We start from the raw sequence: 25,543 nt of genomic DNA, 5'->3' as shown, positions 1-25,543 counted from the left end.
ATGCCCAGAAGGGAGCATCTGGCTCTGAGAGGAGGAGGACAGTGAGCGCAGAGTCCTACTCCTCCCACCAGCTCCTCTGAGAAGTTTCCTTTCTCTCCCTAGGAAACACAGGCAGAGCCCTGAGACTCGCCATGGGGCCTGGTTCTCCTGAGACCTAGTGGGAATCTCAGACCAGCATCCCCTCTTTCATCTGAAGGCCAAGAATTCATGAGAACAGAAGTGCCAGGGGGCACACTAGGGTCTCAGATTCTCTCTTGCTAGTCATGATTGCAACAGCACCTGGGGATGTCACCCAAGTTTCTCTCATCTTTTTTGTCATCATCTGACTTGATGGAAGGTTAACAGGAGGGGGCAGAGGCACAAATTCCTTCCTCCAGAAACAGCCAAGGGCAAGAAAACAGCCACTTGTTCATCATTAGTCACAGATGCATGGGTGTTGACATAAGATCCAAGAGCATTTCTCTTCGGTCCATTTCCACCTTTCCTTACCAACATTTGGTTTTGCTGCATCTTTTTATCGCTTCTGTTCATCTCCACTACAAACTATTAGCTGAAGCAATATAACTGTAATGACCTCACTAGCATCTAAAATCTGCCTCGTTAATACAGTGCAGCTCACTTTGACATGAACTAGAACTTCTGAGGGCCCCTTAGGGTACATTAGAACCACCTACAAGATGCACTCTTGCTTTTCCCTTTTCTTCTCGGTGCAACAGTTATCTTATGTCTCAGCAATTTAAAAAAATGTAATACTGTATGTTGCCCTTATTTTATTTAACATCCTTGGGGTTCTTCATTTATTTGGGTATGCCCCCAAATAATCTCACTTTTTTTCTGCTTTGAAAACCAATTTCTCTGACTCTTTTTTTAACATAAATTCTTGAATTGAATCGCCATGAGATACACAGTTTTAAAGTTGTTCATGGTTTAGTTTCAATCATACAAAGTCCAACACACTTCACCAAAGCACATTTCCCACCACCAATATCCCAAATTCCTTCCTGTTCTCCCCCATTCTCTCTCTCCTGCCTCCTCCATGACAAACACTTTTCTTCTCTTTCTCTCACTGTATTTCTTGTCCAACAGATCCGGTACAATGAAGTCTTCTATATTGGTTTCCTGGGTGAAAAAAATCATTATTTACCCTTCAGTTTTAAAATTTACTTACTGAGATAACAGTAGTCTACAAGGTGAAAAGGTGTCTGCTCTGGGTGTAGATGGCTGATTGAAATCCCATTCCATTGTTAGCTTATGTCATAGCTCATGAGAAGTCAGCTGTACCATTCATGTCTCATGCTTTGATGCATGAGGGTTATTTACTGCCACATTTTGTCCTTCATCTGACCAAGGTATGTGTTTCTTTGACATCCATATATCCATTATTTGTGATCTGATAATTTGAGAAAAATTCTGGCCCATTTTGTCCCAATATTCTTTTCTCCCCAATCTGCTTTTCTATCAGTTCTATATTCTATATTCTTAGTAAATATATTCTATATTCCTAGTAAATCATCTGATGCTGTTTCGGTGTCACTGTGTCTTCAGTTTGTAATTTAGTCTTTCCTCTTGGTGTTCTAGCTTGTATTGTGGATATTGACTTTCTTTCAATATTCCAGATCTTTCTCTGTCTGTATCAGTTCTTCCAGTTGAGAGCTCTTCTTCCTCTCTGATGATAGCATATTCCCCCTAAGGAATTTTCATTTGACTGTTTCTCACTCACTCAATTATTCCATGTCCTCAATAATGCTCTCTTTTCCCTAGATCTTTGAACATGTTACCAGATCAGTTGACTACTTCTACTATAGCAGCACAGGCAGCCTCATCCATGTCCTCTTATCGATATCTCATGTCTAAAACACAAGAGTAAAGACCTCTTGGAGTCTCTTGCCTGTGGGCTCAAGGCTCAAGGCTGCACTAAGGCTGAAGTTGGCCAGGAAAGGAAAACACCCAAGTGTAGGGCAGGGCAGAACAGGGTAGACAGGGCAGGGCCAGGCAGAGCAGGGTTAGATAGAGTCTGTTGGGTTCTGAGAAGGATTCCTGGCAGTGGGAGGAGAGCGGGAGAGCATCTGGCCAGCGGCAATACAGGTGCCTCTGCTTGGCCTGTCATTACATAGGTGTGAGATGTTCTAACATGTGTGAAAGAAAGTTTCAGAGTTTATGAGAGAGTGTGCATGTGTGTATATGACACTGTACGTACAGGTGTGTGTAAGAGTTTAAGAGCCTATGAGTATGTGTAAGGGCATAAGTGTTCGAGTGTGTGAGTGACTGTAAGTGGTGTGTGTGAGTGCATGACTGTGTGAAAGTGTGAGTACTTGAGTGCATGGATGTTTGCAAGCATGTGCATGTGAGTGTGTGCAAGTGTGTGTCTGTGCGTGTGTGATTCTCTGTGAGTTGTGTGTGTGAAAGTGTATGTGACTGTGTGAGTGTGTGTATGTGAAAGGCTGTGTGTAGAGAATACTCGCACCTTGCTTTCTGTGCTGAGAGCGTCTTTCTTGTGTCTCCTGGAGGAACATTGTCTCCTCTTTGTCAACCTCACAGGGACCAAAAGAGTATTTGTCCAACACACACCATTTAAACGGGTGCTATAGGACTCTTCACAACTGTCGGGTGTGAGGCTAGATTGTAAAATCAGGTTGAATTTCTATTTACGTTTTCAATCAGCCATTAGCAGCAGAAGCCAGATGGGCCTTTTCTTTCCCTTGTTAATGACTCTCACTTAAAATTGGCCTGACATAGAAGTTGTTGGTGCTGGCAGACAGAAGTGCTTTCAAAACACTTTTCATGATTCAATCTTTTTTCAATTAAATGCTACCTATGCTAACTATGACTGAGTTGTCCTCCAGCAGTTGGAAGATACTAAATTTCTAGGTCTACTATGGACTATCCATAATGCCCCTTCAAATCACACCCCTCCCAGTTAGTGTCCTAAACTATGGTGCATTTGCCTGATCAGCACTCTTACTGCCTTCGGAGCTTGGGTGCAGGGCAGAAGGCGCTTCCAGTGCTCGGCCTAAGCGGCATTCCAAGACCCAAGGGAGGCAGTTATTCTGGGAAAGGTAGGAAGGGGTTGGGACTATGATTGCATATTTGAGACTTTCAAAGGAAGGCAGGGGAGGGGGTATTGCCCATCTCCTGCAAGGACCAGACCCTCAAATTGGCAGAAAAGGAATTTCCTTTTATGTGCTCATGAGTCAGTGATGGTCACATTTGAAAGTGAAATAAAATCACTCGCTATGCCCTTCGATTTGTTGTGTGTTTGTGAGTATGTGTGAAAGTATACACATGTGAGTGTGAATGTCTCAGTGTGTGTCCTTTCCACATTTTAACTTGGCATGGCATGGTTTCAGATACCAGCTCAAACCTCTCTATGTGGTAGTGTGCACGCTCTCTCTCTTTCTCTCCCTCTCCCTCTCTCTCTTCTTCCCTCTCAGTGTCTGTCCTTCCTTCCTGCAGCTGTGGGTCTTGCTGCCTGTCAGGAGCCTGCCCTGCCTAGCAATGCCATCAAGACTGGGGACCGCTACATGGTCAATGATGTGGTGTCCTTCCAGTGTGAACCTGGCTACACTCTGCAGGTGAGTTCTGTGGGGCGCCCTGACTTGCTGGCAGCTCGCTCTCCCCACCCTGGTTGCATCATCATGGCCATTCAGGGCCTCCCAGACCCTCGGAATGGGGAGGGAAGGGGGTTTAGATTCTCTGAGCACTGATGGAGGAGCTACCAAATGCTTCCTGATAAGCCAAGAGGAAACACAAGCCTTTCTTTCCTTTTGATTTATTCTCTGCTGCAGAGCAATTTTGTCATTCTGGAATCATTTTTCTGCCACTTTGGAGAATTCTTGTCTCTTTTCTCATGGACAGAAAGTAGCAAGGGCTTGGCTGGGTTGGGGCCCCAGAGCAGAGATAGTCAGCCTGGGAGCTTTCTCTGTAGGAGCCACCAGGAAACAGTGGGAGGAAAGTCTCTGGGCCTCACTGCCTCGCTCCCACAGGGCCGCTCACACATTTCCTGTATGCCTGGGACTGTCCGACGCTGGAACTACCCGCCTCCACTCTGCATTGGTAGGACATGCTGTGCTTTTGTGTGTCTGTGTATGGGTACACACGTGTCTGTGTGTCTGTGTGTGTGTGCATGTGGGACTCAGTGGGTAGAGCCTTCCTGTTGGCTCAAGTTCCTGCCTGCTTCCTATGCTGAGCACTGAGTGTGGAGCACCGCTGCCCTCTGGGCCAACTGCAGATGAGCAGAGTATATCAAGCACAGTTACTGGGATACCCGAGCACCTGCTAGTACCTTAGAGCCATAGATGATAACTGAGTACCACCAAGTTACCCAGATGCCCAAGAGGCCCCTAGTACTTAAGAATCAGCAAAGGCACTTTGGTAGGACCTGGTGCCTGAGTATCACCAGGTATTTGAGCATCAGGTCCCATGGTACCTGAGCATAGCCTGGGCAGAGTCAGGACCTGGGACTGTGAATCCTCGAAGATTTAGTCAGCCCCTAGGTCCCCCAAACATCTGTTAAGTCTCTGATTCCCTGGGGTACATCATCACCCCTCAGGGTCTGGTCATTACTTAGGGACATGAACCCAAGTAACAGGACATCCTCTAGGACCCCAAGCATCCCTCAGGTACTCACACTTCCTCTAGGTATCCACATATCCCCTAGGTCCTCTGGCATCCCCTGCATTCCCAGCATCAGCCGGCCTGACCTGTGATCCTCGTGCTGTTCCTATGATGCCTTTGGGCAGGGGCACCCAAGTTTGGGGACCAGCCTGAGAAATGAGTGGGGGAGGGTTTCCATGGCGGGGATAGTGACACACGTGGCTGGGTGGGAGCCAGTTCCACAGAGAGAGGCAGAGAGCCTCCGGGAGAGCCTGGGTACCACAGCGGGTGCCTTACCTCCCAGGGGGGAGACCTGGTCTCTGATCACGCTGGCCTTGCCTGCTCCGCTCTCGAGCACTGCCCTGACTCCACCTGCCCCTTCACCTGCTCCCCACCTGCGACTCACCTGCGCCTTACCTGCCCCTCACCTGTTCTTCACCTGCCCCCACCTGCATCTTACCTGCTCCCTCCCACGCACCTCACCTATCCCCACTTATCCCCACCTGCTCCACCTGCTCTCACTTGCCCACCTACCCTCCCTTGTCCCCCTATTCACAGTGACACCTGGGAGAGGGCCCACGGTGGCCCATGCAATGCCCTCAGGAACCCTGAGCTTGGTCCCTCATCTTTTCACAGCGACCTGTGGAGGGACCCTGAGCAGCCTAGGGGGCGTGATCCTGAGCCCTGGCTTCCCCGGCGCGTACCCCAACAACCTGGACTGTGTCTGGCGAATCTCCCTGCCTGTCGGCTATGGTGAGTGCCCAGCCCTTCCTCCTGTGCTCTTGGTCCCAAGCGTCTGTGCAAACACCAGGAGGAAGCCCCAGGGCAGATCCAGACAACACAACAGAGGCTCAAGGGCCAGAAGGAATGTGAGGACACATGGATGAAAAACTGCAGAAAGGCACTTCATACAGGTTCTGGCGTCCCTTCTGGAGAGATGCTGGCAGATGGACAGTGGTCCTCTCCTGGAGAGATGCAAGGAGATGTAAAACACCCCCCTCTTAGATAATGGGAGATGGACAGTGATCCCCTCTTGGAGAGATTCTGGGAAATGGACAGTGCTCATCTCCTAGAGAAACACTGGGAGGTGGACACTGTTCCCCTCCTAGATGCTGGGGAGATGGAAAGTGCTCCCCTCCTGGGAGCCATAAGATGGAATGTGCTCCCACTCCTAGATGTTGGAAGATGGGTAGTGCTCCCCTCTTAACGCTACATTGGGGAGATGGACATGCTCCCCTCCTACTGGTTGGGAGATGGACAGTATGTCCATCCTAGAAAGACATTGGGAGATGGCTAGTGCTCCACTGCTAGAGAGACATTTGAATGGCCAGTGCTCTTCTCAAAGAGACATTGGGATGGACAGCGCTCCTCTCTTAAGAGATGCTGGGAAATGAACAGTGCTCCCCCCCAGAAATATGTTAGGATGGATAGTCCCCCTGTTGGGTCATCCCTGACTAGCAGGAACTCTGTCACATCACTCGCACCACCTTCCCGCAGGCATCCACGTGCAGTTCCTGAACTTCTCCACGGAGGCCAACCATGACTACCTGGAGATCCAAAATGGGCCCTTCCACACCAGCCCCATGATTGGGCAGTTCAGCGGCCCCGACCTGCCACCCGCCCTGCTGAGCACCACCCATGAGACACTCGTGCACTTCTCCAGTGACCATTCCCAGAACCGCCCAGGCTTCAAGTTCACCTACCAAGGTAGGGGCCACAGTCCAGGGCTCAGCCTGGCCCTTGCCTACCACCTGGCTCCAGAACATCCCTGAGCTCATGCCCACACGCTCTCCTCCTACTAGCCTTTCAGGCTCATCCACACCTGTGTTCTCCCTGGTGATCATGGTCAGGGTGGTACCAGCAACGGAACTAGGAAGAAAGAGGATTGAAGAGATCTGGTCTAGTTCAGCATAGCAGGAACTCCTGAAAAATTGCCCTATGATAGTTGAGTGTGTGTGTGTGTGTGTGTGTGTGTGTGTGTGTGTGTGTGTGTGTGTGTCTGTGTCTGTGTCTGTGTCTGTGTCTGTCTGTCTGTTCCTGGGTGCACTAGAAACATTTTGACTATTGAGGAAGATGGTGTTTCTTTTTGGTTTGGTCTCGCCCTGATGTGCTCAGGACATGGCTTAAGAATCACTCCTGGAAGTGCTCTGGGTGTTGGGGTTGAATCGAGGTCAGCCATGTGCGAGGCAATCACTTTCACCCTTGTACTAGCTCTTTAAGTACTCTTAATACCAAATTCAAAATTGAACTTTTTCATCTTTATTGACTGTGCAGGAAAAAAAATCAAGTACCAATTCCCACCAATAGCATTGTTGCTGCGTGCTTTTGTAAATGTACTTCCTCTTGCATAACTCCTAATCTGCAATGTTCAAAAAAAAACTGCATTAAAATATATGTATTCCTTTTTATTTTTTCCAATTAGGTGAGTAAGGCCATTTTCGTAAAACAGCAAAAGCTGCCAACAACTTCGACTTTAAAAGAATAATCAACAAAACAAAGCAAAGGAAAAGCACAAAAATTTTTTTGCACAGAGACTATTCACACTATAGGTCAATAAATTGATGTGATTGGCTAGGAAATACAGATGCTTCATGCATCAACTGCAGTCAGGCTGAGTTTCTTCTTTTTTTTTAATTTTAATTTTTTTCCACACCCAAAGGCACTCGGGCTCTGTGCCCAGAAATCGCCCTTGACAGGCTTAGTGAAACATATGGGATTCTGGGAATCCAACCTGGGTCTGTCCAGGGTTGGCTGCATGCAAGGCAAATGCCCTACCACTGTGCCATCGCTCCTGCTTTAAGCTGAATTTCATAGGCTTTACGAGAGGCTCACAGACCCCACAGCCCTTTTCTCTTCTGTGCCAGAGCTTGGGTTTGAAGAAAAACCCCTCATGGAACAGTTCCCTGCTGGGTCCAGACATGTTGTCCTCCTTGGTAGCCATTAGCACAGAACAGATTTGCTCACTGTGCCTGAGGCTATGCCCAGACCACTCAGTTGTGGGTAGCATCCGGGTCTTATCAACAAGACGCTTGACTCTTCAATTCAAATCTCTGGATTAGAAACATATTTTAATGGAACGCTGTCATCCTCAGGAGATAACGATCCATGGAAAGAATGAGAATATGAATTCAACTGCTGGTTTCTGGGCGCCTTTGCTCCAGTGAGGATGACACTTAATTAGATCACTGATCAGTGTTTGTCATCTTATGAAATTATAGAAATAGGCAAATGACACAATTCAGATTTGTATGTCAAATCCAAATACCTGAGTCCTACTTGATATTTAGTAAATCGGATAATTAATGATTCATGAGAAGGTGCATCAATCATGGGTATCATCCTTGTCGGCCTCAATGATATCTGGGTTGATGCCCTCTTTTTAAGTCTGCTATTTATTCACGACCACATAAAGGTCAAAAATCTAACTCAGAGACTTAGCTGTCTGGGAGTTAAATGATGATTCCAAATGGAGAAGAGGCAGATGAAAGATTATTCCACCGAAGCAAGTTCCTGTGCCCTATTTCTCAGTCAGGAGCTGGAAACAGATGACAGGGGTGAACTATTTATCAACAATAAGATATTCGTCAGAAAACATATTGGCTGTGAGAAAGAGGCCCCACGATCCATCTGCCATCACATTAAGCACCTGTAACTTAACTCTTGACACAAATATCACTGGGATGGATAGATTGGAATCATAGTTCTTCTCCCAAAAGCATGTCTGAGTCCCCTGTGGAAGATCAAATTTTATTATTTGACTTGTGAGATTGGCTTGGACTTTGGAGTACTTCAATTTTTTCATAATATTTGTAAAATGTTGGCATATTAAGAATTGTAGTGGCCTTCTTTGCCTTTTGTTTTTATTTTATAAGCTGACATTTGGAGAAGTTGAATATTTTTCTCTGTAAGAACTTACTTCTAGCTCTGCACTTCTTCCCTTCTGGAAAGGCATTGGGTCCACATGTGGGACCAGGGAGAGATGCAGATGGGCCACATGCTAAGACAAGTGCCCAACTGGCTGGACTATCTCTACAGGCCATTTCAATTTGCTTTTGCTTTGCTAAATCTTTTTTTTTTTGGTTTGTTTGTTTGTTTGTTTGTTTGTTTTTGGGTCACACCCGGCAGTGCTCAGAGGTTACTTCTGGCTCTATGCTCAGAGATGGCTCCTGGCAGGTTCAGGGGATAATATGGGATGCCGGGATTTGAACCACTGACCTTCTGCATGAAAGGCAAATGCCTTACCTCCATGCTAACTCTCCGGCCCCTGCTTTGCTAAGTCTTATTAGTCAAACATAGAATCAAAGAGTTTGCTTTTTTAGTGAACTGCATATATAGAATATGCATCTGACACCAAGAGAATAATTAAAATGGGTCTATGTGCAAGTGAGAACTCAGTCCCATTGGAGCAGCACACAGTTATTGGATGAAACAGCATGCCTGAACATAGGAAAATGGAAATACATTGTGGACACAGCACATAACTGAACAGATACTAACTTAGAAATGCACTAAGGACACACCTATATAGGTAGGAACACAGAAATATACTACAGACATAGGACATACCTGTGCAGGTAGAAACACACTAAACACTGCACATACCTATGTAGGTAGGAGCCCACCTGTTTCTCTTACAGACACCCACACACCTGTCCAGGAACCAGTGTTTCCTCCCAGCCACCCATCTTGTGGGGCTCATCACTCGGGTAACTCACCTTCATCAGAAATTCCTGCTCGGGCACACCTGTTCTGGGATGTGGGCAGGAAGTGCCCTAAATCCACAGCACACACAGAGCCAGGCCTGTCATCACTTCTGCACTGGCAGACGCCCCTGAGTCCTAGTTGACCAAGGCTGCCTAGACTCGCAGACTGTGACACCACATCGAAGGTTCTTATACAACACTCAAGTTTGCTTTTGGCAACAGGAAACTTGAGCATTGTGTTGTGTGGAAAAAACACACAGGGAACTTCATGATTGTGTTGTGTGGAGACACACAGTGACCTCAGCATTGTGTTGTATGGAAATACCCAGTGCCTTTAAGCTCCTCTCCGCTGCTTCTCCCCCTCCAGCCTATGAGTTGCAGACCTGCCCGGCTCCACCCCCCTTCCCCAACGGCTACCTGGTGAGCTCAGACCTGAGTGTGGGTCAGTCACTGACCTTCCGGTGCTACCCCGGCTATGTGCTTGTGGGCTCCCCAGTGCTCACCTGCCGGCATGGCAGCGACCGCAGCTGGAACCATCCCTTCCCCACATGCGACGGTAAGTGGGTGTGGCGGGGTGCAACCATGCTCAGAGGGGGGTCATCACAGTGCTCGTAGAAGATCAGTACAGTTCTCTAAGTGGGTCAGTTTATGCACAGAAAGGGTCATTACAGTGTAAAAGTGGGTCACTGTGGTGCTCAAAGGAAGTCAGTACGTGTTCAGAGGGGATCAGCACAGTGCTCAGAATGAGTCAGTCAGTGCAGAGCCCAGGGTAGGTCAGGGCTGAGCGACAGTCAGGCCTGCAAGATCATAGGCTCCCTATGCCTGAGGCCCCAGGTTCAACCTCCAGAACTGCCTGGGGCCTAAACAAGGCCACGGGACATGCCCCTAGGAAGCCATCTATGCGCAGACTAGAGTTCTTGTGCCTATGCATGTTGGGGATGGTGTTGGCAGCCACCAATATTCACACAGTATTCAAGCAACTAGTCACATGTTATTAGGCCTGTGTCCTGCCCTCTCCATGCAGACAACGCAGGGTCCCAATAGTCCAGATATGGGGACCCCAAAGCACAAGGCCCTGGCTCCTATGTGCGGGGACTGTTGTTTCTGTCAGGGGAAGGCCAGGGTGCTGGGAGCCCACAGCACAGCCCTGGAACCAGCTGGTCTGCTGGTCTTACACCTTCATTTCTCAGTCACCACAGGAACATTGAACTGATTATGAAGCTTCAGCCACATCCCCTTGGGCCAAGCAAGGCTTAAATCCCATCACTGAGGGGGCCAGAGTGATAGCACAGTGGGGAGGCATTTGCCTTTCACGGAGCTGATTCAGCTTCCATACCAGCATCCCATAGCGTCCCCGAGCCTACAGAAATGATTCCTGAGCACAGAACCAGGAGTAACCCCTGATCACTGCTCAGTGTGGCTCAAAGCAAAACAAAACAAAAATTGCCCCTGAGATGTCAACACCCTACCAGCCCTGGATGCAGCGAGCAAACACCAGGACTGGCCCTGGGACCAGCAGCATGGACATACCTGCCCCCTCATGCCTTGCAGGACCACAGGATCATGCTCTGTCTCACTACACACCACAATGAGTTCTGCGTGTCTTCGTAGACATGCACCAGCATGTGGTCGAGTGAAGGTAGAAACATGATCCAAGTGTCTGAGCTGCTGTACTGGGGCCCAGTGTGACTCTGGTGCATCTCTCCTGTTTGGAGTTTGGGATGCATCATTGGGTGGGACAGACCCAGGCCCTGGAGCCCTCGACACAGGAGCCCCACAGGGCGAAGGGCATTAGGAGGTGGACAGGGCCTCTCTCACCTCCAGTAAGCTCATGGCCAGCCCAGCCCATCTGTCTCTGCTCCGCAGCTGATCACGGACTTTTCAGCCTCAGGAACATCCAGCAGAACAAACTATGTCTCAGCGGCTGCTGGGCAGATTAGCTGCTTAGTACAGGTGGGATCAGGGCCAGGAGGAGGCGTTTCCTCTTTCTTCCTAATTACTCGTGATTAAGTTTCTCCCAAAGGGACTAGAATGTTTGGAGAATATAATTAACACGCGGCAGCTCTCCCAGCCCGAGTCCCTGCTTCCCAGCTTCAAGGCTGCGCAGGGAATATTTGGACAAAGTCATTAAGGAGGAATCAATTGCTTGTGGCTCTGGGGTGGGGGGGGGCTCCCGGGGGACAGCGCTGGGGTGCTGAGGTTCCGCCCCTCCTGTTCCCCTAGCCCCGTGTGGCTACAACATCACGGCGCAGAATGGGACCATCTATTCACCTGGCTTCCCTGACGAGTACCCGATCCTCCAAGACTGCACCTGGCTGGTCACGGTGCCGCCGGGCCATGGGGTCTACATCAACTTCTCCCTGCTGCAAACGGAGGCCGTCAATGACTACATCGCAGTGTGGTAGGGCATCTTGGGGTCTCTGGTCAGCTCAGCATGGGAACCTGAGAAGAGTGGGAACCAGGCAGGGAGCCCCGCAGGGAAAGCATGTGCTCCCCGGAGCCTCAAGCTGGGATCTGTGACTACAGTGGGTTCTGCGCCCAGAGACCCACTGCCTGGCATGGCCCACGGCTCTTGGATATGTTTTCTCTAGTACCCACCAGGCTCCACTCCCGGGCCTTCACCTGCACATACGTGTCCACAGGACACTGCCGCTAGCTCTGCAGTGTGCAGTGTGTTGTGTGGTCATCACTTCTGTGTCTTTTTCTGGTTTGTTTTTGGTTTTGGTCCACACCAGCAGTGCTCAATAGTTACTCCCGGCTCTGTACTCAAGAATTACTCCTGGCAGGCTCAGTGGACCCTATGGGATGACAGAGATTGAACCTGGGCTGTTTGCATACAAGGCAAAAGCCCTCTCAGCTGTGCTATCACTCCAGGCCCACTTTTGTATCATTTTGTTTGTTCCGATCTTATTTTTTGGACCACACCCACTGGTGCTCAGGGATGGCTCCTGACTTTGTGCTCAGGGATCTCTCGCTTCGGATGCTGCTCGAAGACCCTGTGCAGATCCAGATACCAAACCTGGCTGAGCCACACGAACTGAACCCAGCCCCTCTCTCCCTGTGTTCTCTGGTCTGATTGGGTTTTTGTTTGTTTTTTTTTAACCTCTCACCAATTAACAGAGGAGATGATGCTGAGGGTGCAGGGGGAAGATCTCCCTGTTCTTAGAGCCAAGGGTGTCTCCAGTCATAGCCAAACCTGCACTGCTGTTTCCCTGCAGTTTTGCTGCCCTCACAGTATTGCATCGGAGGTGCGGGGTGTAGACAGATCCAGGCTGTGGTTATGTCTCCCTCCCCGTCCTGCACTGTCTCCTTCTTCCCTCCTGTACTACCTCCCTCTTCCCTGCAACATAGTCTTCCTCCTCCCTCCCTTATCATCTCCCTCCTCCCTCCCTCCTGCACCACCTCCTTTTTCCCCCCACACAGCTCCCTCCTTCCTCTAAATATTCCCCCTCCTCCCTCTCACACCATTTCCTTCCTCCCTTCCCAGTCTCCCTCCTCACACCCCACCGCTTTCTTCCTCCCTCCTACAGTCTCCCTCCATCCTCCTTCATTATCTCCCTCCTCCCTCCCTCCTGAACCACCTCCCTCCTCCTTCCACACCATTTCCTTCCTCCCTTCCCACAGTCTCCCTCCTCCATCCCATACCCCCTCACTCTTCTGCCTCTTCCCGGCAGGGACGGGCCAGACCCCGAGGCCCCGCAGCTGGGCATCTTTAGCGGGAACACAGCCCTGGAGACGGCCTACAGCTCCACCAACCAGGTTCTGCTCAAGTTCCACAGTGACTTCTCCAACGGTGGCTTCTTCGTGCTCAACTTCCATGGTCAGTCACTCTCGTGTTCTGCGTTGGTCACATATGGCCTCGGTTCCTTGTAAACAACATCAGGAACTGTCAGAACAGCTGGTCATGCTGTTGGTGACCAGGTGATAGCTGAGGGAAACTTTACCAAGTTCATGGCCACCCTTTAGATCCGGGGATGTGTCTAGTGACTGAACTACAGGCAGAGCAGAGCAGATCACGGTGGGGTTTAAAATAATCTAATTTTATTTGTCTTTCATTTGTTTTGTGGCCACACCCATCAGTGCTCAGGGCTGACTCCTGGCTTTATGCTCAGGGATCAGTCCTGGTGGGGCTTGGGGGACCCCATCAGGTGCCAGGCATTGAACCTGATTCAGCCCCGTGCAAGGAAAACACCTTCCCCATGTGTTCTCTCTCCAGCCCTGGAATACAATAAAAGTGAAAAAAAGCACAAGCTAGCCCCTAGTTCCAGGTAGGGCTGAGCTGAGAGGTGTGGGGCCATGTGAGAAATCCCGGGCTGAATCATGACATGCTTCCTGGGCTGCCTGCCTCTGCCATCTGCCACTGCTTAGCACCCCACAAACCCCTGCCTTTCCAGGGACCCGAGAATTCTAGCTCAGGGAGAGTAAAGTCTATGCTGGTAGGGGTCCTCATAAGAACCTCTGTCTTTCTTACCTTTCCAACACTCTTTCAGCCTTTCAGTTGAAGAAGTGCCCTCCACCCCCGGCTGTCCCGCAGGCGGAAATGCTCACAGAGGGTGAGGAGTTTGAAATAGGTATGTCTACTTGGCCAGCGAACCCTTCCCTCAGCCCCTCATGCCCCGCTGGACAGTCACACATTGCCGGTTTGGAGAATCTTAGCACATGGTAGAGTCAAGCCACTCTCCGTCTCCTTCTCTGTGGCTATGTGTGCCTTTGTGCATGAAATTCATCCTCTCCTGCTCCCCTGGCATGAATTAGTCCAGATTTCCCTTTTGAATAATGTTTCCAGACCAAAGACACTTCTGAGAAAGTATGTTCACACTCTAGGAAAAATTGGTTTGTGGCTTGAGTCATTGATGTTGTGTCCACCTTTCTTGAAAATGGTACAAGAGTAAAATGGATTTATGTGTGATCCTAAGAAATTCAATCCTTGGGGCCAGAGTGATAGCACAGCAGGGCAGCCCTTGCCTTACATGCAGCTGACCCAGGTTCTATTCCCAGCATCCCTTATGGTCCCCTCAGTGCCCACACCAGCCACACCCAGCCGCTGCCACCGTAGCTCTTCTCCAGGCCCCTCAGTAGCTGCTGGATCACCTGTCGGGTCGTGGGCAAGACTGGGCCCTTCTTTGGATCATCAAAGCTCCCTCATTGCCCTAAATCACAGGCATAGCCACCCATTTTACCAAATCACTGGCTGGGAAAGGTGTGGCTCTGGGATACACACTCCAGGGACATGAGGTAGCCCCTTTGCCTCTAGTCTCCTCCCCACTGCCATCTGCCAGACCCTTCATGCCATCCCTGTGCCCAACACCTGCATTCACACTGCCCCATTGTCTCTGCCAGGAGACTCTGTAAACTACCAGTGCCACCCTGGGTACACCCTGTCAGGCCCTGACATACTCGCCTGCAAGCTCGGAGCCCAGCTGCAGTTCGAAGGGCCACCGCCAACCTGCGAAGGTGAGTCTCTTGGACTCCATTTACCTGGTTATCTGTGGCATTATCTGAGTACCCAGGACTGCTGGTCACCAGAATATCCAGTTTCCTGCTTTCAGCTAGTTCTAGAAGAAGTCAGAAGATCCACCCACCCCAAGCACTCACTTTTCCAGATCACAGCAAATGCTGCAAACACTTAGAAATTATTGGGGCCGGGCGGTGGCGCTAGAGGTAAGGTGCCTGCCTTGCCTGCGCTAGCCTAGGACGGACCGAGGTTCGATCCCCGGGCGTCCCATATGGTCCCCCAAGCCAGGAGCGACTTCTGAGTGCATAGCCAGGAGTAATCCCTGAGCGTCACCGGGTATGGCCCAAAAACCAAAAACCAAAAAGAAAAAAAAAAGAAAAAAAAAAAGAAATTATTTCCTGCAACAGGGTTTGCTTACAGACCCAAGTGTCTCCAGCGTCCTGGCTTTGAAGCTTGAGACCTGATAAACACTCATTCATGACCGAGCCTGCATCCTGGTTCATGTCTTTCTCTCCATTTCTCTCCAGATAGAATGAGCAGAGACAGTCTCATTTCTATAGTTCCATGAGTCAGTTTCTCACAGTCCTTTCTAGTGTGGCCTTGCAAGAGTGAAATCTGGATAATTATTGAGTTGGGAAGATTGGGGTCCACATCATGCTGCCCAGGCTAGAAGACATTTCAGGAGGAGACCATGTGGAGCAGAAAAAGCCAGCGTCAACCACTGTTGTCATGTTCCAGCAGTGGAGGGACCATTTGTCCCCCTTTCTCCAGAGAATATCCTTCTAGGGGAGGGTTCACACTGCATCAGCATGAAAGGACATGGATGTCCCTGGACATGAGAGGAGATGATCCCTGGCTGTCTGGTCAGTGATGTGGTTCCTGGACAGTCAGTGATGCAGTACCAGGATACCATGGATATGGCTTGTGCAGGCTTGTGCATTCTTACAGCCGCACCATGGCACACAGTGCTAGGACAGGCAGGAGGCTCAGGGCCCTTGCTGCTGCCTGACTCTGCCTTCTGGCCTGTGCATCTTCACATGTAGGATGCAGCCCTGAGTATCCACATGCAGATTGACGCATTGTCTATGAAGTCATGTTCCCACTGACCTGGTGTCCTCACCTTATCTTTAGTCCATTCCTGTGACTACAACTGTCCTGCCCACGTGGCTCGACCGGGGATGCTGGAGGCCACTCTCTTTGCTAAGGGCCTCACTTCTTTGTTCTTTCTGTCAGCGCAATGCCCAGATAACGAAGTCCGCACTGACTCATCCGGCGTCATCCTCAGCCCTGGGTACCCGGGAAACTACTTCAACTCACAGACATGCTCCTGGAGGATCCGTGTGGAGCCGCAGTTCAATGTCACACTGCTTGTGGACTCATTCCAGAGCGAGAGGCAGTTTGATGCCCTCGAGGTGTTCGATGGTGAGTCTGTCCTTCTCGGTCCATAGGCTTTACTGAGAGCCTGAACCAGCCAGAGGTCAGTGAGCCCAGAACTGACCTTACTCAGAGGTCACTGCTAACAGACCAGTTGCTTGGGTTAGGACAAGTGGTCTGTCAAAGAGAGTGCATCTTTGTTTGTGTCTAAAATGTCACTTTGACTGACCCCCAATGCTCAGTATGACCATATATATGTACATATATATAACATATATTACAGTGCCAATGTTATTTTTCCTGCCGTACTCAATATATTAGAGTACTGTATTGCATCAAGCACCACATTATTTATTTATTCTTTATTACTAAACATGCTCATAGGTATTACTAAACATAATGGATTGAACTATTATTCAGATTCAGAGGACATGTTAGAGGAATTTAAGATGCCCAAAGGGACATTTATCAATCCAAATATTTTCTTTACAAAAATATATTTTTAAATGGTGACTCAGGTTTCTAGATTCGACCTAAAATGGAGATTTAATGTACAAAAAAAGAAAAATATATAAGAAAATAAAAACCCACAAGGAAAAAATATTGAGCTTTAACATACAAGGAAGAAACACCATTGACAAATGCTGAAACTGCTCTCAAAACTAGGTAGAGACATTTCTGTATATTTCTGGCAACTTTTCTAATATAACAATACTGTGCTTAGAGGACTATGGTTCTATTATAGATTTGCAATGGAATCAATGTTAACATTTATCAATGAACTGAAGCACTTTCACAGCCCAGAGAATCAGACCAGGTACCCTTAGAGCTTCCCAGTAATAACAAGATCCCCCAAAGCTCTTCCTTTGGGTCCCAATAACTAGGAACAAAGGCCAGAAGCAGTGACTGTCCTAGTTCTGCATGAGGCATGCTCATCCATTGCCCTGATGTGCCCTCAGAGGGCAGGTTGAGCGGGTGACAACACTGAGTGACTGAGTACCTCGGAAGTGAAACTCATGTGTTCTCACATCCCACAGACTCGGGACAAAAGATTCATGTTGGAGTCCAGGGTGAATTGTGGAGAATTGTACTGGGTAATGTGTCTAAGCCATGGTCAGGAAGTGCTGGACCTGGCTAGAAGTGACGGCCCCAGAGACTGTTGGTTCAGCACTAGGACTCCGGAGGGTGGGGTTCGTGGGGCTTCCCTGGCAATGCTAAGGATCTCTGGAGCTGCACCTGGCTCTGCTTTGGAGATCTTGTGGTGTTTGGGGTTGAACCGGGCACCTCTTTCTGTCCCTCCTCCTGGCTCCCAGGAGTCTTTTTTTTCACTGTATGTTAAAACCTGCACCTCGGTCTTCAGGATGAGAAACAATTCATGATCCATGTACAAAATAGATCTTTGGTGCCAGTGAAAAACAGGAACACTGTGTACTAAGCAAGTCAGACATGATCACACCAAGGACCTGCAGATTGTCCCTTAAGCACAGACACAGCTCTTCCTGGCTGCCCTTGCTCTGGTCTGGCCAGTAGAACAGGCACCTTCTTAAGTTTGTTCAAGTTTGAGTCTCATGGTTTCATTGTTGTTGACTCTGGCTAGGATATTGAGTTTTGTCCTTTCCTAACACCACCAATGCACCTGAGATCCCTGGGCCCCTGACCCCCATCATTTCATGTGTCTTTCTCTTCCACTCGGTTTCTTTCCTTCTCCTCACTATAATCTGGTGCCTAGAGTGTTCTCAACAACCCCCATTTAAACCGTTGCATTTCTTCATGCCATTATTCTAAATACCACATATAACTGATATCATCCTGAATTTATTCTTCTTATTCTGGCTTACTTCATTCAACATAATTTTTAAATATTAAATATTGAACTTTATCTAACATTCTAATAATAATTCTAATAATGTCTGACTCAGGCCACCAGTACAGCACTAGAATTCACTGTTGTGCTGATCTAGTTTGGCCACAGTGCCACTCTGGAACATTTGTTCATGTCCCATGTCCATGCAGTGAAATCCCTACTGCTGGTCACTAGACTTTCATTCACTCAATCATGACAGTTTACAGATATAGGTCATTTAAAGTTACATGTTTGTCTATGCAGCTGAAATTATTTTGATCAATTAATTCTTTCCCTTCTCATCCAGGCCAATACGCGTCACCTTACCCACATCTAATCTTTCATCTACTTTAGCAGTGTAGACTCCAGACAAGCCAGAGATGGAAGCTCATCCACATTCATGGGTGCAAGTCACACATGGACTTTTACTTCTGTTTTCTGTAGGTTCTTCGGGCCAGAGCCCCCTCCTGGTGGTGCTCAGTGGCAACCATACCAAGCAGTCCAACTTCACCAGCAAAAGCAACCAGCTCTATCTCCGCTGGTCCACTGACCATGCCACCAGCAAGAAGGGCTTCAAGATCCGCTATGCAGGTGAGTGAGTGAGTGAGTGAGTGAGTGAGTGAGTGAGTGAGTGAGTGAGTGAGTGAGTGAGTGAGTGACAGAGAGACTGGAGAGAGTGAAAGAGAGAATCTGGAGAGAGAGAGAAGAGAGAGAGAGAAGAGAGAGAGAGAAGAGAGAGAGAGAAGAGAGAGAGAGAAGAGAGAGAGAGAGAGAGAGAGAGAGAGAGAGAGACTGGAGTTGCCTTGGTTCTTGCAGGGCCCCTCATTGCATCAGGCAAGAGACCCAGATCTCAGCAGCAGTCTGATTTCCATGGCTAATAGCTGTCAAAATTCAAGAAAAGGAAATTAATTTTCATAATGTTTCTAAACTGCATTTGGGAAAAGCACATATTGCCAAATATTCTTAATACATTATTAAAATTGTAAATAACCAAAATGGATACTAGGAAAGCAAAGGTATGTCCTCCAATGACAATACAATATGATCAAAATTAAGTTTTGAAAATGATTAAATGTAGGGGCCAGAGAGCTTGTACAATGGGTAGGGCATTTGTCTTGCTCACAGAAGAGCTGAGTTCAAACTCTAGCATTCCATTAGGTCCCCTCAAACCCTGCCATGAGTGACCCCTGAGAACAGAGCTAGGAGGTGAGCCTTGAACACCACTGGTATGTGTGGCCCCAAAACAAAGAAGGTGAAATACTACAGACACAAATAGGAAGAGAAAATTGCTATTAACTTCAGAAGTGATCATAACATCTCACTCTAAGTCATGGCTTTGTATTGTGTCACCATCAGCTCTACGTAGTCTTTCAGAAATGAAATGCAAACACCTTTAATAGAATCAGGGCTGGCGAGGTGGTGCTAGAGGTAAAGTGTCTGCATTGCAAGCACTAGCCAAGGAAAGGTCCACAGTTCGATCCCCCGGCGTCCCATATGGACTCCAAAGCCAGGGGCAATTTCTGAGCGCATATCCAGGAGTAACCCCTGAGCATCCAACAGGTGTGGCCCAAAAAACAAACAAACAAACAAAATAAAGAATTAAAGTTCACCCTCACGCCCACTCTCCAGTCCCCCTATGTCTGCTACCATTACTCTGCTTCTTCCAGAAGGTTCTCCCATTGAGACTTGTACTCATTTTCTCCTTCTTGAGCAGTGAGCACCTGAAGTATGTCCACTCACTCGTGAACTTCAGTGCTGAGAGTCTGTTGGGGCCACTTAAGGGTCTCTGGGATATTCCTGGGGAAGGTGGTCAGCGAGACTGCCATGAACCTCCATATACAGCATGTCCTGGACACTCTGTGGTCCTGCTGAAACCCATATCCAGCCCTTCAGGTCCTACCAAGGTCCAGTTACTGAATGTGTAATAAGGCTGTACATAGTACTGCAGTAGTCTCACTTATAAATGCATCTGCTGAAGGGTCAGGCTGGCAGTGGTAGGAAGATTGGAGTCCTGGACTGAAGGCACAAGGATACTGGAGTGGGCACCAGGTAGAAAATGCCAGAATCCTGGGACTGGAGTGGTGGCACAGCAGTAGGGCATTTGCCTTGCACGTGGCTGACCTTGGACGAACCACAGTTTGATCTCCTGGCATCCCATATGGTCCCCCAGGAGCATATTTCTGAGCGCAGAAACATAGCCAGGAGCAATTTCTGAGCACAGAACCAGGAGTAACTCCTGAACATCACCAGGTATTGCCCAAAAACAAACAAACAAAATTGCCAGAATCCCTCATGTCAACAACTACATGAACTAACGTGTTTAAATACAAGTCTGAAAAAGTAGACGCTGTCTGAAAGGGCAGGAGCAGACTGTGCTCCCAGGAGACCTTCCATGGTGCCCACCGACAGTGAACAAAACTACTTTCAGGCCCCACCGTGCCTCCATCTGTCTGTGCTGCTGCTTAGGGCCAGCGTGGTGGCCCCACCAGAGCCAAGACACACCTCTCCCTTTCCTGCCATCTCCCCGGGCACTGACCTGCCTTCGTCTGTGTGTGCCCACAGCGCCCTATTGCAGCCTGACTCACACCCTGAAAAATGGGGGCATCCTGAACAGGACAACGGGAGCTCCAGGCAGCAAGGTCCATTACTTCTGCAAGTCCGGATACCACATGATTGGACGCAGCAACGCCACCTGCAGGCGCAGCCCCGAGGGCTTCTACCAGTGGGATGCCCTCACCCCCATCTGCCAGGGTAAGATGCCACACTGTCCAGCCCAATGTCCCCGCCATACTGGGCTGGGTCTATCGCTGGCATTTCAATCACCCTCAGAGAATGAGAGAAAGGGTTCCTGGGAGGGTGGAAGGCGGGAAATAGATGTGTGATTCACTCTCCACTGGCCCAGGGAACATGGTGGTGTTTAGATGGGCTATTATTTAGTTTCAGAACCTAGCCAGACGCTAGCTGGCCAGTCCCTTGATACTGGGCAGTGTTATTCTGATTCTGACTTGTATTTCACTTGGAAGTGAAAATGTGTTATCTGATTTAGGCTCAAAAAATGTTTTTTCTTGACAGTGGCATTCATTTAAAAAAAATCAATTACAAAAGCTCATTTTTCTTATTAGATGAAAAACTCATTCGCTGCACCATATGCTGTATATTTTCTCCTCTTCAGGTCATTGGAATCTCTGGCTTATTTGAGACGATTTCAATATTTTATACCTTTCTTGCATTTCATCTGTCACATGCATAAAAATCAGCTTTTTCAATAAGGAATTTGAATTTGAGGGTTTCAAAGTCATGAAATTTTTATCTTTTTGTCTTATGGAAATTTATATTCATAATGAAATGCATTGGCCCCTGAAAGTTAATCATGATTTAAGAGTAGCATCATATTGCTCCCATTCTTTCTTTTCATTAGATGTTATATTTTCTAGCAGGTTCTACTAGAGGACTCAGAGGATTCTTGAGCCTCTGCCCCACTTGGGGGTCTCCTCATGTTTTACTTCTGGTCATATACAAGAATAGTCACGTATTGATGATCATGGATGGATCTTGGGGGGGGGGGCTGCCATTTTCATGCCCCAAAAAACCCTCATTGCTCTCTGAGCTGGTTACTGCATTTGAGGCTCATTGTTCAAAAGAAGCCTGTGGGCACTGTGGGCGGGCCCTGGGGTGTAGGGGACAGGAACAGCAAATCCCCACACTTATACTGGGATATGAGTGACCCCACATCTAAACCAAGAATGGGAGCGACCCCTATATCCATACCAGAGACAGAAACAGAGGTAATGACTCCACATCTATACTAGGGACAAAAGGAGTGACCCCAGCTGGAAGTGAGACAGACTGGGGGTCACCCCTGAGACTGTGACAGCTTTAGGCAGGTTGTTATTGGCCTCATGGGTCCCAAAGTGTCAGAATTTTGGAATAGTTCTGGCTAGGGATAAGGAGAGGGCCCAACGGGTAGGGGTGAGGAGATAGTCTGAGAAGGGGGTAGGGGTGAGGAGACCCACTCTCAGCCTGCCCTTTGGTGCCAAGAAGAAGGCAGAGAGTAAGGCACTTCCCTAACATACGGCTGACCCTGGTTCAACCTCCTGTGCCATTATGGTCCCCTGAACCCTAACACTAATCATCACCAAGCATTGCCTGTAGTGGTCCAAATAAATCAAACCAAAAGACTCAAATGATTTTCCATATGCTGGTTTTGTAAGAATTTTATTTTAGGTCTATTCAGTCTGCTCTTAGATATTCACAATTTGTATAAAACAACATTTTCATTATGATAGCAAAAAGACATATTCAACATCTCTGAAACTGCAGCTTAAAAGTGGAAAGTAGTGTTTATATTAAACACAGTAGAAAGTAATATTTTTGTGACTTTTTGGAGGACATTTTTTTTTTATTTTAAGGGGAAAAAGTTACATTTCTTTAAAAGGTCATCGGGAAAAGAGCTGAGTTTTAAATCAAACGGTCCTATGTAGCATGTCCTGTCATTCTGTTCCAAAGTCCTTATTACTAAATTTCTGATTTCAGAGGCAGGAGCCACAGCACAGTAGGGAGAGCTTTTGTCTTGCACATAGCCAATCCAAGTTTGATCCATGGCATCCCATATGGTCCCCCAAGCCTGCTGGGAGTGATTCCCGAGCACAGAGCCAGGAGGAACCTGAGTGCTGCCAGCCCCCCCCCCCCCCATAGAGTTGACTTCACTGAATTTAACATGAAATATAAACTTTCAGGGATTAGGGAGATGGAACAAGGACTGAGCCTTAGATTCCATCCTGGTCCCCAGAACCTTCAGAAGTGACCCCCAAAATACATAAAATATCAGGCACTTTCCAAACAAACTGCCTGCCTAGTCCGTAGGAGTCTCACTGTTGTGTCCATGGGAGCCAGAACGTCCATCTGCATGTTAGCTCCTGCTCTGCATGTCGCTGTGTAAGAGCTGTCGAGGAGAAGGAGATGTAAGAAATGGTCCATGTAACAGGGATGGTGGTGCTTTACCTCTGCAGCCAACGATTCCAGTCATGTGACTCAAGTAACCTTGAGTGTACTTGGGTGTACTTCTCTGGGCATGGATGTGTCTGTCTGTCTGTCTGTCTTTCTGCCTGAGTGCAACTCAGCACCCACAGACTTACAGCCACACAGAGGAGTAGGACTCCAGCACTTCCTTTCTTTGGAACTTCCCTGCCAGTACCAGGATAAACCAGAAAATTCCATCTGCTTCTCGAACTGAGCTGAGCTGGGGTGCTGGGGGTGCTTCCGTGGGCATGAAGGGGGAGCAGGGCTGTGTGCGTGGATGCCAGAGACTCCGAGGGCAGTGGAGATGCAATTGTGATGGGAACCAGGCAGGAGGCAGAAGTGCCTTCACTTCGCCTCTGCTCGGTGCCTGCACAATTTCCTGAGGGAAGGAACAAGCAGCAATGCCAGGATTTGGTCCCTTTGGAGCAGGCACTGGGTGATTGCATAGAAATGGGCACTCGAATCTGCTGCTGCTGGTCCACTGAAAACCTGGATATCAGCTGGTGGGGTGGGGAAAAAGGGGTGACCTAGGTAAATCAGAATAAAGCTGTGAGGTTTGCACCAGTGCCAGTCAGCATTGTCCTGGGTTGGAGCAGGTTGGTTAGACCTTCTGTAAACAAACAAGATTCTGAGGTTGTACAAAGTAAAATCAAGGCCTTGAACACTTGACTGAGACAATGGGATCCTGGGAGCAACCTCTCAGCCAGTTCAGCCAGATTGACCAGCTCAGTCAGAGGAATCAGCACAGCCAGACTGACCAGCACTTACTGAGATGCCCACAGCAAGAGAGCACCAGCAATTGGGCCATCTCAGGCTGTTTCTCACTCATGATTAGACCTGCCCACTGGTTTCTCTCAGATGACTGTTGGATTTACTCCGTCCTCAGTCTTCAGCATCGCTCCTGCCTGCAGCTCTCCCCATCACCCTCACACTAAACTCATTCATCTTGAAGAGAGTACAAGTTAGAATACAGACCATCAGCATCACCTCAGATTCCCATGGCCCAGTGCCCAGTGGAGGCAAGCACTCCCACCCCTCACCTCCCAGAGACTCTTTTTATTATGCATCCAGAAGATATTTATTTATTAAATATCTTTATTTAAACACCTTGATTACAAACTGATTGTAGTTGGGTTTCAATCATGTAAAAAGCACCCCCCCCTTTTTAGAATAATTGCCCTTTGGATGGGCTTGGATGGTGGTGGATGGTGATGGAAGGTTAGAGGTCTTTCTCCTCCAGCCCAGGTCATGTGTATCCAATCCCCTCCAGTTGGCGGGTCCACAGCTTCAGGATAGTTGCGGGTAGAAAACTCACAGGCAGTCAGGGTTCTGGAGATATCATCTTTATTCAGCCCTGTCCAACATGTGTGGCCTATAATCTTAAACCTATTTAAGCATGTTATCCTCAGCTTGCCCTGTGTCTTAACTTCTTTCAGCCCTCTCTCCTCCTGCTCCCTCTAGCCTCCTAAGTCTTCTCATCTAGCCAAACCTTTTGTTACCTACCAAAGACCCCTCCCAGAAATGGGCAGGTCTTATTTGCAGGTAAGGTTACAGGAAGAATGGGGGTAGGGCAACAATCTGCCCCTTTTTTCTTTAAACAAATAAGAAAAAGAGCATAGGTTATCCTTTGTTTTCCTGGCTTCCACCTTTAGCCAAAGGCAGGTAATGTTCCCATAGCAACGAAGTTTAAAGTGTAAAATTAACATATCAGCCTTTTTCAAAAACATAACTTTTCTGCAAAATACACCTATAACTTAAAATTTTCTTAATGCTTATTTATCCAAGCACTAACCTGGAACTTCCTAGTTCCTATATTTCCTTTTTTTTGTTGTTTTGTTTTGTTTTTGTTTTTTGTTTTTGGGCCACACCGGCAGTGCTCAGGGGTTACTCCTGGCTATCTGCTCAGAAATAGCTCCCGGCAGGCACGGGGGACCCTATGGGACACCGGGATTCGAACCAACCACCTTTGGTCCTGGATCAGCTGCTCGCAAGGCAAACGCTGCTGTGCTATCTCTCCAGGCCCATTCCTATATTTCTTAATGCTATTAAACCTTTTTCCTGGAACTTTCATATTCCTATTTAACCTTTCCCAATACATAAGTACATCTATACAGAACATACATTTTTGAAAACAGGCTACTACATCAAAATCCACAGTAAAACATTATGCAATTGAGAACATTAACTATGGAAAACTATAAAGCACATTGAAATCAGCAAGAAAATGCCTTAGATCAAGAGATACACCTGAAGCAAAGTTAGATGCAAGTGGTTTAAATTAGATCTTTCAGTTGGACTTCACTGTTATCTCCCCCCCTTTTTTTTTAAATTTGTACCACCACTTAATTGTTCAAACGTGAATACACTGGACTTTTATCTCATCACCAACACCAATTGTCCAGAAGCGTAAAGTCTGTGGGATTCCCATTTTATCTCTTCACCTAAAACCATTTGTTCAGATTTTGGGCTTCTCCCACGTGGCTTCACTTCCATGGAGTCCCAGCCCCCACAGCTGAGTCCAGGGCTGGGTCTGCTCTCGCTGTTCCACTCTGATCT

The 25,543-nt window shown here is 48.1% G+C and overlaps 1 protein-coding gene across 1 annotated transcript in view; it reads left to right on the top strand.

The window, feature by feature from the left end:
* CSMD1 (CUB and Sushi multiple domains 1) overlaps window positions 1–25,543 on the top strand; it is a 942,957-nt gene that overhangs the window by 882,529 nt on the left and 34,885 nt on the right. Inside the window, exons 38-49 of the mRNA XM_049790475.1 lie at window positions 3,454–3,572; window positions 3,984–4,053; window positions 5,230–5,346; window positions 6,091–6,300; window positions 9,664–9,852; window positions 11,520–11,697; window positions 12,971–13,116; window positions 13,787–13,867; window positions 14,637–14,750; window positions 15,985–16,173; window positions 18,413–18,559; window positions 20,531–20,719. Coding sequence (XP_049646432.1) covers window positions 3,454–3,572; window positions 3,984–4,053; window positions 5,230–5,346; window positions 6,091–6,300; window positions 9,664–9,852; window positions 11,520–11,697; window positions 12,971–13,116; window positions 13,787–13,867; window positions 14,637–14,750; window positions 15,985–16,173; window positions 18,413–18,559; window positions 20,531–20,719 — 1,749 coding nt within the window. The remainder of the gene's footprint in view (window positions 1–3,453; window positions 3,573–3,983; window positions 4,054–5,229; window positions 5,347–6,090; window positions 6,301–9,663; window positions 9,853–11,519; window positions 11,698–12,970; window positions 13,117–13,786; window positions 13,868–14,636; window positions 14,751–15,984; window positions 16,174–18,412; window positions 18,560–20,530; window positions 20,720–25,543) is intronic.

The sequence above is a fragment of the Suncus etruscus genome, chromosome 17 (assembly GCF_024139225.1).
Source record: "Suncus etruscus isolate mSunEtr1 chromosome 17, mSunEtr1.pri.cur, whole genome shotgun sequence".
Lineage (NCBI taxonomy): Eukaryota > Metazoa > Chordata > Mammalia > Eulipotyphla > Soricidae > Suncus > Suncus etruscus.
The sequence above is the reverse complement of the archived record's forward strand: the minus strand, read 5'-3'. Positions and strand labels throughout refer to the sequence as shown.